The sequence below is a fragment of the Capra hircus genome, chromosome 9 (assembly GCF_001704415.2).
Source record: "Capra hircus breed San Clemente chromosome 9, ASM170441v1, whole genome shotgun sequence".
Classification (NCBI taxonomy): domain Eukaryota; kingdom Metazoa; phylum Chordata; class Mammalia; order Artiodactyla; family Bovidae; genus Capra; species Capra hircus.
Genome location: NC_030816.1, coordinates 81940179 through 81960157, shown reverse-complemented (window position 1 = coordinate 81960157; position 19979 = coordinate 81940179). Strand labels below are relative to the sequence as shown.

Here is a 19979-nt window from a genome sequence, read left to right as displayed (position 1 = left end):
AGTTCCATCCTCTTAGATTAATTTCGGGTAAATTAAGCTTGATTCTTAACACTGACATGGGCTTCCCAGGTGGCTCAATGGTAAAGAATTCACCTGCCAATGCAAGAGATGCGGGGTTGATCCGTGAATGGGAAAGATATCCTGGAGTAGGAAATGGCAACCCACTCCAGTATTTTTGCCTGGAAAATGCCATGGACCGAGGAGCCTGGCAGGCTGCAGTCTTCGGGGTTGCAAAGAATCAGCATGACGGCGCACACATGCACGCATATACAATGACATACGGTAGATGTTTATCTAGGCCGTATTCTGAGGTCCTAATCCAATAAAATTAGGAGGAAACAATTTCACAGTGCCAAACAAACTCTTAACTACTGGAAAACTGCACAGTCTCCCTTGAACCAAAGAGAAAATAGAAGCAAATTACAGGGCTTCTCTGGTGGCTCAGTGGTAAAGAATCCACCTGCCAACTCAAGAGATGTGGGTTTGATCCTCGGGTTGGAAAGATGGAGCAACTGAGCCCATGCACCACAACTATTAAGCCTGTGTTCTGGAGCCTGGGAGCCACACTGCTGAGCCCATGTGCCACAACGAGTGAAGCCCGCGTACCCTAGAGCCTGCGCGCCACAATAGAAGCTCCTGCAAACAGAAATCCACAAGCCACAACCAGAGAGCAGCCTCTGCTTTCCACAACTAGAAAAAAGGCCTGCACAGCAACAGAGACCCAGATCAGCCATAAAGAAAAAATGAAGGAAGCATAATTCTTTTTTTAAAAAACAAAGCAAATTGCAATCTAGATATTAATGAAAATGAGACTTTCGTGCCAATGTGTGTAGGGTGCATTTAAAGCTACAATCAGGGTAAAATATATAACTTTAAATGTCTTTATTGTTGAGCAAGACTAAAAATAATGAAACCCAGTATGAGCTTTAATTAAGAAATTAGGAAAATAACAAAACCAGAGAAGGGTGCAAATGAAAGATTTTAAGTTAAAATTCATTAAAAGTGTTTTAAAAACTGACATAAAAATAAAAATAAACAGTAAGAAATATAAATACCAATGCTGTTATTTGAAAATGTCAACAAAATTGATAACACCTTGAGAAACCCGATTTAGAAAGTGAAAGCGATGGTTATTTAACAAATAGCATATATTTAATAAATGGCATAGGGTAATTACCCCTCAGGAGCATGTCAGACCCCCTACCTCACACCATTTATAAATGATGTTCCAGATGCTTTGAAGCACTGCTATTAGCCCAGGCAAAGCCTGTAATCTTAAGCATACCAACACTCAGATTTATTTAGGTATTTTTGCTGCCTGCTACTTCTATTATCTACATATATAGATATAAATCCTAAGAATAGAATAAAATCCTAAACTGTCGTTTAAGGTGCTCTGACAGTCTCCATTCGCTCATTCTTTCCATGTACAGAAATCTACTTTGCTACATATCAAATTCTTAATCCATATTCTGTCCAATCTGCCCTGGCCCTCTGCTCAGTTAATCATTCTCTCATTTGTATTCTCCTACCTCATGGAGACAGAGCTGATGCAAACAGCTTGCCTTGTATGAGGATGAGTTTCAGTCTGTGACCTTGGATAAGGAAGGCACCCTAATGGGTTGTTTTCTTCCTCCCCATCCAAGTCCCAGGCACTCAGATTAAAATAATTCAATACAGTACTTAATGGTCACGAAGGACTAAGCATCTTTAATACGTGGAGATTGTTAGTATATTCTTATTCCTGAAAGGCATCAGAGAACATTTATGACCTAAATTTCATGTATTAGTGAGCTAAAAACAAACCTAGACAGAACTGGAAGACTCCTTTTGCCTGTCTCCATGCAATAATGGACTCAAATCACTTCAGCAATCTAAGTTTGCTATGAGATCCTATAGAACATGAATCCTAGCATCTCTCAATATTATAGCATAAAGTTATTAATGTTCTGGCAGTAAGCCCGGCCAGCAGCATTCAACTCGTAAATTCTTAACCAAGCTATTTTATACTGCTTCAACTTAGTTTGGTGGTTGAGAAAGGAAACAGAAACTCAGACAAATAACTAATAATCACATTTCAGCCAGAATAAAAGGCTGGCCGAAGATACCCCAAGCTTTTCTTCATATCTGAAAAGAACAAAACCAAACATTTTCTTTAAAAAAAAAAAGACAAAACATTTAATAGGTGTTTTTTTAAAAATTCAGTACAAATTATCACTTCAAATAAACAGAGTTTTTATTCATTGCTAGTCATCCAGTAAGATTCAGTAAGCAATTTTTGCAGCTTTCTTTTTTAATAGAATTACTTTGTTACAAAAGAAATGTTTTTATACGTTACCTTGCTTATTACTTATACAGGTCAGGAGAATTTTAAGTGTCTCGAACTTCAACAACTTTAAACTTTTATAGGAGTCGCTTGGGCAGATGTCCCAGTTTCAGTAATTTACTGCAACAATTTTTTTAAAATAGGAAAGAAGTCTGGTAAGATTATGTTGTAAAAAGGAATTTAATTGGGTTCAATGCCAAATTATAAAGTCTGTGCCTAAAAATACTCTGTGGTGAATAGTAACGCCTTACAGAACAGTAATGAAATAAACTGCAAGGCCACAATAAAAAGGCTGCTGTGGGAGCATCAAGGAAAGATTAAAAAACCCCAGAATGAAATCCCCAGGATGCCAGCTGCTCACTGTCAAGATTATTCAACCAACTCCACTGCCAGCCTAGGAAAGATACCAACTGTTAAGCAACAATTTAAAAAATAAGACAATTCCAACTGTCCCTTTTTAACAGAATGTTAATGTGAGAACCTTCAGTTCAGTGCAGTTCAGTTCAGTTCTCAGTCGTGTCCGGCTCTTTGCGACCCCATGAATCGCAGCATGCCAGGCCTCCCTGTCCATCACCAACTCCCAGAGTTCACTCAGACTCGTGTCCATCGAGTCAGTTATCAACTCAAAACCTGGTCTCTGTTGTTCATTAAATCTGAACAGCCATGATCAAACAGTATTCATTTCTTCATGTTAAACTACTTGTAATTTTTCCTTCAACCTGCCTCAATACAATTGTGTTAATGCTTACTGTCAGATTCTTTAAGTACTGTATGTGTGATGAACACCTATGTTAAATGAAGTTCTGTTCTCAGTACCATTTATTGGCTATTTGCTACCTCGAACAAAGAAGAAACCTGAAAATTAAGCCCTAGAAGCAACTTTTGTGGTGATTACTGCCCCCCACCCATGCTTTTTCTGACTTGATACACAGACATGCCTTCAAATTCACCTCCTTTTTAGCAGGAAAGAGGTTATAGAGAAAACAGTGTTTGAATTAAGAAATCTTTGATTCCATTCTCAACTGTACCCTTTAGAAGCAATGTGAATCCTGCAAATGATTTACCTTTCCAAAGCCTATCCCCCATCTTGCAGCCTCTCTCCTCCCAACTCTTTTGACGATCATGTTTACTTCTTACATTTCTTAGAGACATAAAAATGATATAAAGGAGGTGCTAGAGAAGGTGTCCCAATCAGCTAAGGCTAAAAACACCATTTTTTATGACTAAGTTAACTACTCACATTATCTGTTTATCTCCAGGGCTCACTAGTATCTTTTTCTTAGTTTTCAGGTGAAATGAGATATAGCTTTGATATAGTCTTGAAGTGAAGTCGCTCAGTCATGTCTGACTCTTTGCGACCCCATAGACTGTAGCCTACCAGGCTCCTCTGTCCATGAGATTTTCCAGGCAATAGTACTGGAGTGGATTGTCATTTCCTTCTCCAGGGGATCTTCCCAACACAGGGCTCGAACCCGGGTCTCCCGCATTGTAGACAGATGCTTTACCATCTGAGCCACCAAGGAAGTCTGATCTAGTCTTGAGTGCCAGACTAAAATAATCTGTACTGTATCTTGATAGTGGTGATGACAGTTAATTCTGAAACCCCAGAGGTTTAATTAGTAGGAGTGGCATTTCCCCCGGCAAAATGATTACTGCAACAACAAAACGGTTAGTTCTGAATACAGGAATTCCCTGGTCCATCGATGTCTGATTCTATGACATGGAAAATGCCTAAACATGGTATGCGGCATGCTACGATCTTGCCAGTCAATTTCTTATCAGCAAAATTATGAAGTCTGTTCCCAAAGACTTCCAGACCTAACATTCTTTTAAAAATGTAAAGCAGCATGGCAATGTCTTTCTAGATGACTGAATAGTTGAGACGAAAGATTGAAGGCAGGAGGAGAAGGGGGCAACAGAGGATGAGATGGTTGGATGGCATCACTGACTCAATGGACATGAGTTTAAGCAAGCTTCAGGAGTTGGTGATGGACAGGGGAGCCTGGTGTCCTGCAGTCCATGGGGCTGCAAAGAGTCAGGCATGACTGAGCGACTAAACTGAACTGAACTGAATAGTTAAGAGGTGGTGCTGGAAATGTATACAGGGGGAAAAACCCTAATGTAGATGATAAGTTAACTCAGGATATCCTGGCGTTTCTTATACTTGGGGACATATGGTGTTTTCCTTCCTGAAACCACAGTCAGGTAGACCAAACTAAAACAAATATTCTTCAAATTCTAACAATGAGACTCAGGATTATGTGCCGGTATTTTCACAATCTGTGCTTTTACCAGGTATGGAATATAAAGGGGAAGAGAAGTCCATGAGGTTTTATTCAATAGGGAATAGAGAGTGTGAACAATGAGTAGCACACCAGAGATTAGGACTGCAGCAATTTATGGGACATGCAAAGTCTAAGACATGGGACATGCCAAGTCTAAGACATGGTACAGGAGGCTCTAGCCAGCTGGAGCTCGGGTGAAGCTAGATGATCCAGGGAATGCCACCATCTCCCCTAAGACCTGCACACCACAGTGGTTAATATACATGTACATTAACAAACACAAGGGCTGCTGGGAATGACAGTCTTGTCTTTTGGTGGACCTATTTGCTGCTTCCTACTCTCGTATTTTTTTTTTTAACCTGGTGTTGGCCAGGTCCAGCTCACAATGGTCCCAACCACCTTCTAGTGTAATCTTGTACACATCAACCTTCAGTGGGTCACCAAAAAGTTATTCCAAATCTGTAAGCTGCAAACAATATTTTTCTAAAAACCACACCACATACACACATAATTTAAACAATCATTTAAAATTCGGTGGGAAGGAGCTTCCTGGGCATTATGGGCTAGGTTTCCTTTCCTAAAATCCACAGGCTGAATCTGCCTGGAGGTTTCTCATACCCTGAGAGGAGAGAGAACATGCTCAAGTCTGCAATAAAACATATCTTGGTGGCTGAATAATAATCGTATGGAGGAAGAGACACAAGTTTTGTAAACTACACAGGAGTACCCATGTGTTTTCAGTGTGCCTTTAACTAATGCCTCTTTCCACGTGGGGTTAAGGGCAGTGGGCCTTCCCCCTGTAAAGTGGAGCCGAGGGGAGAAGGCAGGCATCCTGCGGAGGAGCGGCCCTGGGATTCCCCGTCAGGTTTTCGCCAGTGGGTCAAACACCTGCAGCACCGTTCTCTTGTCCTTGTCACTGATTGTCACCCAGGTACCAAAGTCTTTTGGTCTGTGCTCCGGGGGCGGCTCCTGGGCTGGTGAGGCACTGACTTGCAACGGGGCTGAGTGCACCCTTCCGAGGTTCCCAGTCCCCGAGTCCGAGGAATCGGAGCTCTTGGAAAGCCAGGAATTATTCAACAGGTTAGGGTGGTGGAGGAGGCTCCAGAAGGGATCCTGATAGTCACCGAGAAGGGGGGCACCCACTGATTTTCTGTCCGTGGTGCCATCAGCCTCGGGGCTTGCAGGTGATGATGAAATGCCCAGGAAAGCCGGCTGTGGAGATAGCGCACCCCCAGCAGGTGGGGCTGTGGGTGAACCGTCGCTGCAGGGGAGCCCCTGGAGAAGCTGGCAGCTGCTCTGCAGCACCTGCAGGTGGAAGGCCGCTGGCGCCGACTTCTTCCTGCGTGGGGGCACCTGCGGCACGAGGGGCGGGGCCTCCGGAGTGGGCGGGGTGGCAGTGGGCGGGGCCTCCGGAGTGGGCGGGGCCTCGTCCGGAGTGGCCTTCCTGGCGGCACCTTTCCGCAGCTGAAACGTTCTCGGTTTGGGAACCGGAGGGACTGTCGCTAGTGGAGGGGTGTCAGGGCTCAACTCCGGGGGCCCGATTGTAAAATGGACGGCCTGATGCCCAAGCTGTTCTTCCGGTGACGCGGGCTGAGAAAAGGTACGACAAAGAGCGTCAATCAGCAGCCTGCCCAGGGAACTGGGAATCGATCAGCACACGCGAGATGGGGCCACGCGGACATTCTAGCAAATTCAGGATTTGAGAATGTCTGGGATGCGGGGGTGTCATCAGGCATGAAAGAGCATGGGAGAAACACACAGGTATCAAGGAGGAACAGCAGGTCCAATGAAATATGAGTAGAAGCTTTAAACCCACCACAGGGAATAATCTGAAACAAGTTTCTCTGTTACCTAGGAAACGGGATTATAGTCTTCCTTTATTAAACAGCGAACCTCTCTGAAAACTCTTCCTGGAGGCTGCAGCTTTGATGATTCAGTGAAGTAGCTTATGTCACAGTGTTAAGCTAATTGAAGGACTCATTGAAGGGTATACTGGCTCCTTGAATCTTTGCTATTCAAATATAGAAGAATGGCAGATTTCACACAGGGACTTCCCTTCCTCGGCTCTGATTCAAACGGACCACAAAGGAAACAACTGCATGAGACCAGAGGGAGCTTTTGTACAGACATGGCTGTCGGTAGCTTAAACATCAGCGTTTCAGTATTGCCACTGGTTCTTTAGATAAACCAGCTGCAAAAGACAACCTGTTCTCTGACAGCCTTTTACTTCAGCTCCTGTGCAGCTGGTGAGGAAAACGAACTCATTTCTACCTCTGGCCTTGAAAAGACAAAGTGAGAACAGGGAAGAGGCTGAGGAAAAAGGTCTGCAAGTGCAAGGAGGCGTGGAAAATGGGCGGATGAATGAGCAGACGTGGAACAGCAGAGCAACCCAGAAAACACAAAGCCGGCTCTGGAAGAGCCAGGCTCCCAAGCCACGCTCACACTTCCTCCAGGTGGACAAGCAACCATTCTGTAATGACCAGCCAAGGATTACCGAGTGTCCGTGACTGGCACACTGAGCTCAAACGGAAGATCCAGATGTCTCTAGAGGTGCCAGTCTTTGGGCTGCTACTGTCCTGACAAACTCATGTCTCTGAAGCAGCAAGCAAGGCTGAGAAGCTTGAGAGCGAGAGCAGAAAACAATCTGCAAGAAAAGTGGCAAGAGCTGTCGCGCCTCCAGGATCCGAGGCCACACATGCGCTTGTCAAACAGGGCCCATCCGGAGACCGGTGACTGTTTTTCTAATGCAAATAAGATCTGTACACGTGAACCGTGGGCATAGGACACAGACCACACACACAAATGGGAATTACTGGGACACGTGGAATACAGCGTCCCACGCTGGCTTGGTTTGGGAACAGAAATGGAACATTTAGACAGAATGATACCTCCAAGCTGTTCCTGTCTTGGTGAAAAATTCCCAAAGTTTCTGCTCAGCGAGAGCCAAGAAGCAGCAGGGATGAGAGGGAGAAAGCAATTGCCGGGCATGTACCTCAAAGATGGGGCTGTGGCTGGGAGTCGTGAACGTGTATAAAGAGACCAGACTCATCGGAGACATAATTCTTATCTAAGGAGACATCTGAGCAGCCCAGGAGCAACAGGCTTACATGACCAGGTTCTTACCTTTCCTGTCCTCCTCAAGGTTGGTTTCTTGATGGCAGGAACCCTGGGGGCGGGCCGACGGGGCAGAAGAGGCGCCACCCCCGCTGTGGGCTCTGGTTTGGAAGATTCCTGGTCCCTCAAGGCTGGAGCATTTAGGGCTTCTCCTGGGACACCTGAAGCATGGAATGGCATGGTGGACGCATATAGGACAAGGCATTATTTAAAGGATAACGCAATGTATTTCTCTTTGATCTAAATCTCTGAGGGTTGTCAGGACCAACCAGCTAGGCTTGGCCCCAGCTTCTCACGCTCACCTTCTCAACAGGGATGGTGATCTGGGGGTCTGTGTAGGGGAGAATCAGTGAGACCCTAAGATCAGGTGCAAAGTTTAATGTGTACCCATGTTGCTCAGGGGAGATGATGGTAGAACTCCTTGAAATCTTAGCAGGGCCCATGAGAAGGAAAATATTAAGTTGCGATGCAGGGTAGAGTTCAAACCTCAAACCTTTCCCACTCTCCACGTCTATACAGACTTAGAAAAAAAAACCCTTGACTGTAATCTAATTAACATACCACAAAATTTGCCCTTTTTCAACGATTATACTTTGGTGGTTATAGTCACAAAGTTGTACAACCATCACCATATGGTCCCCAGAACATCTTCATCACCTCAAAAAGAGACCCCACACGTTTCCACAGCAGTCACTGCCCAGTCCCTCCTCTCCTCTCGCTCCTGAAAAACCACTATAATTTTCTCTATATAGATCTGACTCTTCTGGACAGTTCACATAAATGGAATCATACAACACATGGCCTTTTGGGTCTGTTTTCTTTCACTCAGCACAGTATCTTCACGATTCACCCATGACAGAGCATGTGTTAGCACTCTATTCTTTTTTACGGCTGAATAATATTTCATGGGATGGATATGCTTCACTTTATCCATTTGACCTTGGCATATAGAGCAGGGGCTGACAGAAGAGGTAAGTATGAGAAGTTCAGGTCAGTTGTCTTGAGAGAAGAGGCTATAAAGAGACCTGCTACTACTGCTAAGTCACTTCAGTCATGTCTGACTCTGTGCGACCCCATAGAGGGCAGTCCACCAGGTTCCCCCGTCCCTAGGATTCTCCAGGCAAGAACACTGGAGTGGGTTGCCATTTCCTTCTCCAATGCAGGAAAGTGAAAAGTGAAAGTGAAGTCGCTCAGTCGTGCCCGACCCTCAGCGACCCCATGGACTGCAGCCCACCAGGCTCCTCCGTCCATGGGATTTTCCAGGCGAGAGTGCTGGCATGGGGGCCATCGCCTTCTCCAATAAAGAGACCTAGTGGGGCCTAAACAATGCAGCAGGGATGCTGGTAATAACAGCAATAGGATTTTAGAGGTGCGCATTCTAGAGGGTGGCACTGAGCTCTGGAGAAAACTATGGGTGAAGGTCAACGGACTAGAGGTGAGGAAGGAGGGAGTGCCACTGGGGGCTGGGTGGAAGAGAGCTGATGGGCTGTTTCATCCATACAATGAGTTTTCGTTGTTTTTTTTAAATAAGAGAGAAACCATGGTGTTATCACGCAACAGTGTTTCTCCGCCTCTTAATCCATGCCCTCTTTAAATGTTATTTGGGAATTTCAAATAAATGAAATATCCAGACTGGAAACAAATCGGGCAACTGTAACTGCATCTGGCTTTTCAGAGGGCATACTTTGCCCTCTTCAAAAGAGAGTCTAGTATAAAGTCAAAACAAACAAACAAACAAACAAACAAACCCCAAATTGCTAGTTACCAGTGATTTTGAATGCATAGGGGAGATTCTAAGTTAAAACATGGTTAACAAGGGTTAGGTGAAGTGACTGCAACAAAAAATGAGCAGGCAGTATGGCAGAGAAGAGGTCCCTGCCTGACAGTGAAGAATCGAGGAATGCTGGTAATTAAAAGACGAGATGTCTTGCCTGAAGGAGAACGCCTACTTAACCATCTCTTTCTACTGAGCCAGCAGGATGAGTTAGTGCCTTGAGCAAGAACCTCTTCTAAAACTCATTTTCGTTTATTTCTGTCTCTCCCCTAAGTGCTCCTTAATAATCTTGGGATTATTTTTATCTATTGATACTTACTGAATTTTAAATATATAATTCTAAATGGACGATAAATCTTCGTAGATGAATTTTATAAAATGTTGCTAAAGGGTACTTTTACTGAATACTGCCTCCAGAAAAAGAGTTCTGTTCTTTTCTAGGCCCCTTTTTGCAAGAATATGAGAAGAAGAGCAGAATCTTGAAGGCGACCTGGGGGAGCACCTACCTCCTCTGGCTTCCAGGAGACATCGGATGGCTGCTTCCGCCTCCTGAGCGTTGGTTGTTTTGATCTGCTTGACATTATAAGGCTTACTTATCCCAGTCCTTGCTTTGGGCTTGAGGACAAAAATCAGGAAGAAATACATATTAGCACAAGTGGGAAAACAGCGTCGCCTACGGATCCATACATGAGCGTGAGGTTGACAGAGCTCCATCAGCGATGAAGGCACAGCTCCCATCGAAACTGCACCCTTCAAGTCTCTTTCCCTCGGAGCATTCGAATACCCGGGGGGAGGGATGCAATAACATTCAGATGATCTGGTCTCCCCAACCGGGTGGTTCGAGGATTGTGCAACATGGACCAACCATCCTCTATCTTTACTTCGATAACCAGGTAAAAAAGCAAGAAAGATTAGTCAGAAGTCACTCCTTCCAAGGTCCAATGAGTCACGCAACACTTTCCAGATGTTTCTCAAAAGTGCTGATTCTACTTCTTCACTGTTCTACCTCTTAACCTCCACCTCTGAGTCGCCTTTGAGGACCTGCCTTCATCACTGTAAACCACAGAGGTCAAGTCAGCCTCCTACCCCTGCTGTGAGCATGACCGTGGCCATCAGCTGGCCCAGCTCTCCTCACTCTCCCTTCCACCCGGCTCCCAATGGCACCTCCCTCCTTCCTTAACTCTAGTCCACTGACCTTCACCCACAGTCTTCTTTAGAGCTCAATGCCACCCTCTAGAACGCCCCGCCTCTAAAATCCTATTGTTACTAAACCAGCATCCTTACTGCACTACTTAGATCTCTTTTTAGTCTCTTCTCTCAAGACAACTGATCTGAACTTCTCATATTTCTCCTTCTACCAGCCCCTGCTCTATACACCAAGGTCAAACGCGAGCGTCAGAAGGGAGAGAAGCAGGTATGTCTGGAAACCAACAGTCCCTCCATGAAGGGGCGCTTGGGAGTTTTCTTCAAATGTGATTTTCTCTCTCACACTCTGGACGACCATTAAAAACCCCTACAAAGGACCTGGTAGTAAGTTATAGGGTTTGGGGGGGTAAATGGTGGATAGGCAGAGAGTTGGAGACAGAACTCTATGTATTCACCGGGAAGAGTTGACCCGGCATGATGTTAGGGGCTATGCATGGACCACGGGGCAGACCTCATGGGTTTCAGAAGCTGGCCCGTTTCGCTCTGATCTGAGAAAGGAGAACTCACCGCTTGCTGAGGGGCTCCCGGCAGGAGTTTTGCCGTCTGCAAAATCGAGTACTGCCCGTGGGTGCCAGAGGAGATGGAGGCATCCGAGGCTGATTTTTTCACCATGAAACCAGCTGTAAAAACCAAGGAGCGCAGAGATTCCATCTCAGTGAAGTCACAGCTACTTCAACACAAAATTCCCAGCCAGCCGAGAGCGAGAGCAAGGTCATGGTCTGAGTACATCCATGGCCTTCAGCGATTCAGAGGTGCTTCAAGGCTGTCTTCTGATTCTCTAATAACTTGGGCCTATTAATGTAGATTCTCTGGAGAAGCAGTGTTTGAATGAAAATTTTAATCTAACATCCTGGGCGGGGGGATGTTAAATCTGACATAAAACCTAATCCATCACTTTTAAGCGGTTTAAAACACACTACTGTTATTAGGACTAAATTTTAAAGATGTTTCATGGGCAAAGTCTTAAAAAAATTCCTAAAGAAGGAGAATAAACTATATTTAATAATACTTATAGCCATTAATTAATCATATTTAGAACAACATTTAGTGACAGAAACACTAGATGAAAAGACAGATGACAAAAAAAAAATGGATACCAATTCTGTTAATAAAAATTGATTTTACATAGACATAGATATATCTAATTGGAAAAAGGATGGAAATTTTTTGGTTAACAACTATCATCACTAGGTAAGTGAAATTAAATTTTTTATTGTTTCTATTATCTCTTTTTGTAAACCTCCACCATAATATAGGATATCACTTTATTTTTATTTAATATTTTAATTTATTTTCTGAGCATGAACTCTGAAAAGTAAAAAAAATATGCTTAAACAAGTCATGGGTTTCTGACTTGCCGTTGATTACTATTGTGATGTAACCCACGATGAACCCAATTCTGAAAGTAGGGCTTAGGAAAATCTTTACTGTCACGGCGGGGTGGAGGTGGGGAGAAGTAAGCAGTGGAGGTAAATGGTAACTGATCAAAAGCATGGTACAACCTTATTTCCGATTATTGAGGAGTGTTTTATGAGCAAAGCATTGTTTTTTGGGGGAGTCAGGAAGAAAAGTGCTACGCTGAGACCCAGACCGGGAAAAGCCGTTCTCAGCAGACTCGGGCTCGGGCTCACAGATGGAGTGGTGCCCGCTTAGAGGCGCGTGCGTGGCCACCTTCCGAGTCAGGGCACCTGGGCTTACTCGCGTCCTCGTGAGCAGAGAGGGTGGGCAGTGGTCCAGGAGAGAAGGTGCTGAGAGATGCCGTTGGGGGTTGGGGGGAGAAGGAGCTCAAAATGTCCCCAGCTCATTTGTGGCCCCAGTTCTCCAACCTATAAGGTTTCAAACTGAAAGCAGCTTCAAACAAAAGCACAGCCACAAGAGGGCAAAGAGCAGCTTTAGCAAGGGCTGCTTTGACTTGCTTGCAAGACACAAAGCGATCTCTGATACCAAACTCGCCAAGGATTTAGGACGAAGAGGAGCCCGAGGAGGGGAGAAAGCGCTGTGAAAACCCAACAGCAGGATTTTAAAGCCATTCGCTCAGCAGGTAGGAAGGGCGCGGTTATTCCCAGCAGGCATCGTGGTGAGTGGAAAGCAAGCAGAGTCTTACTTGGAGGGGGGGGTCTCTGCGGTGGGTGAGGTGGCCGAGGCCGACTGGGAACCGACAGAGACCTGCTTGGAGAGCGGTGGCGGAAGTCCCCAACTGCTTCCAGCTCCTGCTTTAACTCCACCAGGTCGGCATCATCTGGAGGACACGGCGGGACGTGAGTCAGGGCAGTCAGACTCGGGTCTGCAGGGACCCCTCCCGCAGGACAGCTTGAAGGGTCCCTTTCTGCTGGCATGGGGGTGGGGAAAGGGCACCTAATGCCTGCTTGGAACACTTGGTGAGCCGTGGACAAGGTGTGATGTCCATACACGAGACACCGAAGAACTTTAAAGTGTAGGCGCGCTTCCTTCCCAAATAATCCACAAGACTTCCACACAGAATGACAGCTGAAAACCAGAGCCCCTCCACTTTTCTTTTTTTTTTTTTAGATTGAGCTGTGTAGCATGTGGGATCTCAGTTCCTTGACCAGGGATCGAACCTGTATCCTCTGCACTGGGAGCCTAGAGTCTCAACCACTGGACCAGCAGGGAAGACCCTAGAGCCCCTCATTTTTCATTCCCCACTCTGAAACAGGGCAGTGACAGTTTTGGCGTTGGGAACATTTTCACTTCTCTGCTGGTGGGGCAGTCTGCAGTCCAGCGGCAAGGTCCAGCATGGAAGGTCCCTGCTCACTCAAGACCCAAATCCCACAGCCCGCGCCAGCAACTGCCTGAGTGTTCACCATCCTGACTCACCAGGGGCATGGGGAGGGGACTGCTTCTGTTTTATTACATTTATTACTTTTGGGGCTTCCCCTGTGGCTCAGCTGATAAAGAAGCTGCCTGCAAGGCGGGAGACCTGGGTTCGATCCTTGGTTTGGGAAGATCCCCTGGAGAAGGGAAAAGCTACCCACTCCAGTATCCTGGCCTGGAGAATTCCATGGTCTGTTCCCATGAGTCAAAGAGTCAGACATGACTGAGCGACTTTTTTCACTTTTTACATTTAAATTCAGGACAGTTTTTGGTCTTCTCTTCCACACCACAGCACACCTCGATTCATTTCATCGTGGCTCATCCTCCCATCCCTCAAATCTAAAAGCGAGGTGCATCTCATGAGCTCTGCTGGGGGAGGCAGGATGTCTCCTTCTAAAGGGAGTGCCTGAGGGCCCTTTTCCAACCCCCTGGAAAAGACCCTGATGCTGGGAAAGACCCAAGAAGGCAGGAGAAGGGGATGACAGAGGATGAGATGGTTGGATGGCATCACTGACTCAAGGCACATGAGTTTGAGCAAACTCCAGGAGACAGTGAAGGACAGGGAAGCTTGGTGTGCTGCAGCCCATGGGGTCGCAGAGTCAGGCATGACTGAGCACCTGGACTGAGGGCCTTAAAGCATCAAGGAGATATTCCCTCGAGGTCCACCAGGGGGCGAGTCTGCCCACATGTCAGAACCCCAAGCCGCTTCAAGTACACACCTGCTCTGCCTCCAAAGGATGCCTGAATGATGGCCACCCTGGAGAAGAGGACCACTTCCTGTCTCAAGGGCACATCCCTTCAGCCACTTCTGCTCTAGGGCAGGAGCCCTCTGGACGTGCAGCGTATAGAAGCACCTTGATTTGCTAAAGAAGGCTGTTGCCTCTGAACTGGCAGCAGTCTCACACCATTGGTTTGGGTAGACCCTGGGAGTTGGTGATGGACAGGGAGGCCTGGCGTGCTGCAGTTCATGGGGTCACAAAGAGTTGGACACGACTGAGCTACTGAACTGAACTGAACTCACACCTGGATGTGCATCCGAGTCACCTGGGAGCTCCATGAGTCACCAGGTTTCCAGGGTCCCAGCCTCACCTGCCAGGCCCACATCTCTATAATGTGGCAACTGATCAGGCCTCAGCAGTCTATTAAGCTCTTGACAGTTCAATGCAGCCAGGCTACTGACTGGCTTTGGGACCAAAAACCGTCAAAGGGGTTTGGGGGTGGTCTCTGTACCTCCTGGGAAGTATCTAATTGTCACCCCTGTTTTTTGTTCTCAGCCCCAGCTCAAAGGGTCCTGACACACAGCTAAGCCCCTGCACCTGCTCGCCACCAACAAGGAGATACAATGTCCAACAGCTGGAAGGTACTGGTGGCTGTGGCTGAAATGGAGCTGAAGAGTTTGATGCAGAATGTGAACCACTCTAATCATCTAGGGACCGGCAGTTTGGTCCCAGTGACTTTCAGTCCCTCTCAAGTCTAAAATGACATAATGATGCTAAGATGTAAAATTACTGGATAACAATATAATGTTACACAAATATAACCAGACACCAACAACTCAGGACGTTGATAGTGAGTATGTGTCTTATGGGACTGAATCAGAAAAGTCTTGGAGTGGCGGGGAGAAAAATCACAAATGTAAAACCAGTTCAGAGCCATGCCAATTTAAATAGAGGAAACTAACTGACTCATTGGAAAAGACCCTGATGCTGGGAAATATTGAAGGTGGGAGAAGGGGATGACAGAGGATGAGACGGTTGGATGGCATCACCGACTCGATGGACATGAGTTTGGGCAACTCTGGGAGATGGTGATGGACAGGGAGGCCTGGTGTGCTACAGTCAATGGGATCGCAGAATCAGACATGTCTGAGCGATTGAACTGAACTGAATGGTCATGAATCTGGTGTGTTAGAGGGGTACCAGTTGTTGGAGAAAAATGAAATCACTAGAGGAAATCGGTGTGGTGGCAACTGCCTTCCCAGAGCCCAGTGTCCATCTCTTGCTATGACTCATTTTGCCCCTCTGTTCACGGGCCGAGTACACTGGATGGTGGCTTTACGTGACGCCCAGCTGCTGAGCAAGTGAACACTGCACCAGAGGCGAGTTAGAAAAGGAAGGTCCACGCTACCTTTGTAGGTTGGACGCTGCTTCTTCTTGGCGAGTGTTGGTGACCTGGCGGGAGGTGCCGCGGAGGTGGAGCCGGGGGCAGTGGAGACCTCGTCTCCCCCTGGATCACTGTCTGAGACCACAGGCTGACTCAGCTCATCCGCCAGATAGTCTTCATCATCTTCGAGAATATCCCCTTGGGGAAGGAAATGTCACAGCGAACAATTAGGGGGAAAGCGCCAAGTCATTCATCGATGGGTCTGTTTCGTCATCGAGGCCTGTGGCTGGTGTTAGGACCCCCGAGGTCCCCGAGGCACAGCCACCAGCAGCCCCAGGCACCCACGTGGCAGCAAGGCTGGGACCCTAATTCCACGGAAGTCTGAGACACAGGACCAGGCCCACAGCCCTGACATCCACAACTCACTGTCTTCAGTGAACCTTCAGACGCCTCCAGTCTTAGCGCTGCAGGTAGCACCCGTCTGCATGAATGCCCCCAACTCTGGCCTGGAGAGTGAGCCTGCACTTCCAGGGGTCTCTGGAACCTTCCCCAGGTGGGGTCTCAGAAGGCTCTTGAGGCTCTCGTGCTGGGAGAAGGTCTCGTCTGCCTGCCTCGCCACGGGAGCGGGAAGTCCTGGCGGGGTGACTCACCTTCTGACTCATAGTCCAGACTCGTGAAGTCGAAGTTCTCCTCCAGCAGACAGGAGTTGGCCGTGGGGGACACGGAGGCCACGCTGTCCCGCTTTCGGATGATCTCCTCTTGCAAACCTTTCAGCCAGTCCTTGGTCTTTGGTCTGATCTTCACGGCTCGGCCCTTCACCTGAGGACAGAGCAGCCCCCCGAGAATGATCGCTGACCTTAGACCCTCTGACCCCAAAGTGCTTCTCACTCGAAGGCACGTACCAGGAGCCAGTCCACCTTCACTTTCTGCCCAGAGGGTCTAGACCTCGGGCAGGCCTGGCACAGCTCACATTTGGTTTGAACAGAAGTCGAACTGTCATCCTAAGCTTTTCATTCGGTGTGAATTTAAAACCAGCACATTATCCATCAAAATGGGAACCACCTATGAGCTGCATGTCCCAAACCATGGAGAAAGAAAAAAGAAAGTCGCTCAGTCATGTCTGACTCTTCGCGACCCCATGGACTATACAGTCCGTGGAATTCTCCAGGCCAGAATACTGGAGTGGGTAGCCTTTCCCTTTTCCAGGGGAATCTTCCCAACCCAGGGATCAAACCCAGGTCTCCCACACTGCAGGCGGATTCTTTACCAGCTGAGCCACAAGGGAAACCCATGGAGAGAGCATGACCCCAATATTCTTGTTGAGGGTTGGGGGGTGAGTGCAGGGAGCCCCAGTCACGCAGGGGGCATGGTGCTCCAAAACTTGCTGTTTCTCCCCAGTCCTGCAAGGAGCCGGGGCTGGAGGGTAGATACCAGAAGCAGATGTGGTAATGAGGGGACTTCTCTGGTGATCTGGTGGTTAAGACTCTAGGCTTCCAATGCAGGGGGCATGGGTTTGATCCCTGATCAGAGAACTAAGATCCCACATGTCTCGTGGCATGGCCAAAAACTAAATTAAAAATTTTTTATTAAAAGAAAAAAAGATGCGGGGCTTCCCTGGTGGCTCAGTGGTAAAGAATCCACCTGCCAACGCATGATGCACGGTCCGATCTCTAGTCTCAGTCCCACCTGGCACACAGCAACTAAGGCCGTGGGTCACAACCCCTGAGCCTGTGCTCCAGAGGCTGGGAGCCACAGTGAGCGCATCTCGTGTGCCCCAAAGCCCGTGCCCCACAACCAGAGAAGCCACTATAGTCAGAAGCCCACACACCTCAACTAGGGAACAGAATCTTGCACGCTACAACTAGGGAAAGCCCATGCAGCAACTGAGACCCAGCACAGCCAAACATTTACAAAAATAATGATTTTTTTTAAAGATGTGGTAAAGAGAGACCCAGCCCTTGCCCTCCTGTGGGTGTCTACGTTCGCAGAAACCGGCCACGTACAAGCACAAGAAGCCGGAGGGGACGAGCACGCTCCACGGGTGACCAAGCATGCCTCACCTTCATTCCGTCCACATCTAGGACACTGAGCGCTGAGTGACTGTCGGCAAAAGTCACGAGCATCTGCCCTCGGTTGATCCTGGAAGAGAGGTGATTTGCCAGGTCAGCCCCGGGGACACGCTCTCCAGCGATGAGCACCCAGCTCCACCCAAGCGTGTCGCCACCTGACAAGCACGATTGTGCCGTAATTCCCCAGGGTCTGCATGAGCTCTAGGCGCACGTCCTCAGGAAACTCGTCCTTCTCTTCTGAGCTTGGTGACTGCAGGTTGACGACGACCGTGGCATCCGGGGGGCCCTGGAAAGAGGACACTTCCTGGAACACCCTGTCCCGAGCCCCCACATCGACTTCTTGCACTTCCACCTCCACGATGGCCAGCACAGGTCTGCGTTAGACATGAAAGGAAGAGAGGGCACCGTTAACCCAGGGCAAGACCGTCCCCCAGCCCGACCGCCATCCCGATTCCGCTGTCAACAGGAAACATTGACAACGCAGCCCAAGCGTGTGGCACCCCCTAGGGCCTGGAACTGAGCTCTCCAGTCCTGGGGTTTCTGCCCATCTTTCCCTAACCTTGGCGTTATCTTAGCTTTCCTATCTAAGGATGACCTGAGAGAAAATCCGTACCAGCCATCAGCAAAGGCTATTTGCATGTAATCCCAGGACTGCTGGAGAAGAAAATGGCGACCCACCCCAGCATTCCTGCCTGGAGAATGAATCCCATGGACAGAGGAGCCTGGTGGGCTACAGTCCATAGGGTCACAAAGAGTCGGACACAACGGAGCAACTACCACACACAGGACCACTGGGGATGCGGAAAAGCGGGGATTTTCCCTGGGCTGGGGGGGTTCAAGCGTTTTGTAGGGCGCGCTATTTGGAGTAGGTTAAAGGTTAGGTTACAACTTAACGCTATTAGGTTTGCATTAAGAACCTCAAAAGTGAGCATCTTTTGACCAACAAATTCAGTTCTAGAATTTTGTTCTGAGGAAATGACCAGAGTCAGACAAAGATTTATACACAAGGTTGATCTCTGCAGCACTGTTGATGGGACGGACAAAGGAATAACATCTAACTGTCCCAGGAGAGGGAAGGAGTTACGACGAAGCCACACAACCACGTGCTATGCGCTCACTAAGTACAACGTTGTAGAAATCTACCTGACATTCACTGAAAACAGATCAGCAGGAAATAAAGCAAACCTTGTAATTTTTACATAGGGATGGGTTTACTCTACAAAAAATTTATAAAATCCTCTATTAGGCAGATGACATCATCTTATTGAAGACATCTACCATATTAAGTGGATAAGCGAAACTCTAATATCGTGGGATAAACCATAATGGAAAAGAACGTAAGAAAGAATGTATATGTATGTATAACTGAGTCACTTTGCTGTGTAGCAGAAATACAACATAAATCAACTATACGTCAATTAAAAAAAAACCCCAACTCCTGAATCTAATACTATAAACTCTATGGTGTTTTTAATAATAAAATATTAGGAAAATATTCATCAGTAGGTGAGTGGGCAAATTCAGTGGGTATATTTAGTGGAATACAGGACAGTGGTTGCAAATGAGAGTCAGATCTCTAACAGCGACATCACTATCTCAAAAACACTTAAGTAACAAAAAGGCAAGTTGCACAACGACATAATTTATCGAAACTTAAATGACACAAACCGCCATTCAGGCTGTATCTTGGCAATTTTCATAAATGAAGTCACTTTTGATGCGGAGTGATGACAAAAGGCTAACACTGATTAATTCTTGGTGGCAAGCACACAGCTGCTTGCACACGTTCGCTACTCTACCACGTGTCGCACGTGCACACACACGCATTCGGATGGGCAGGTCTCTTCTCTGCAGGGAGCACCAGACCCCCCTTCTCCAGCAGTGGACATGCTGATGGCGGCCAGGACCTTACCTGTGGTCAGACGCTTGCAGCTCTGCCCGGCCGTAATACTTGAGGGCACCAGGAGACCAGGTGTGTCTGAGTTGGGTGCCAGCGTCCAGATCGCTGTCTAGAAGGTTGAGTTCTCCAGCTGCTCGTGGAGATTCCAATCAAGAGATACACACAGGGACATATAGGACACAATTGTATCAACATGAACAAACGCTGATTACAGAGCGGGGGTCCATGTCATGGACCACCTCCTATCTCAGTGGCTCTAACCCCTTGGACTTGAAACTGGGTCAAGGCGGCTTTGGGGCCTGGGGTAAAAACCCCTCGCCCGGGACTTCCCTAGCAGTCCCAGGGTTAAGACTCCGGGCTTCCAATGCAG

The 19979-nt window shown here is 47.4% G+C and overlaps 1 protein-coding gene across 2 annotated transcripts in view; it reads right to left on the bottom strand.

The window, feature by feature from the left end:
* The window catches only part of SYNJ2 (synaptojanin 2), a 99899-nt gene continuing 84561 nt past the window's right edge, over window positions 4642-19979 (bottom strand). Inside the window, exons 18-28 of one of the 2 annotated variants that reach the window (XM_018053412.1) lie at window positions 19622-19739; window positions 17865-18083; window positions 17701-17779; window positions 16291-16459; window positions 15665-15838; window positions 12810-12944; window positions 11213-11325; window positions 10006-10114; window positions 7735-7886; window positions 7106-7255; window positions 6120-6201 (exon numbers count right to left, since the gene is read on the bottom strand). In XM_018053412.1, coding sequence (XP_017908901.1) covers window positions 7133-7255; window positions 7735-7886; window positions 10006-10114; window positions 11213-11325; window positions 12810-12944; window positions 15665-15838; window positions 16291-16459; window positions 17701-17779; window positions 17865-18083; window positions 19622-19739 — 1391 coding nt within the window. In that variant the 3' untranslated portion in view covers window positions 6120-6201; window positions 7106-7132. Of the gene's footprint in view, window positions 6202-7105; window positions 7256-7734; window positions 7887-10005; window positions 10115-11212; window positions 11326-12809; window positions 12945-15664; window positions 15839-16290; window positions 16460-17700; window positions 17780-17864; window positions 18084-19621; window positions 19740-19979 lie in introns of both variants that reach the window. The other variant, XM_018053411.1, reaches the window with a different exon arrangement.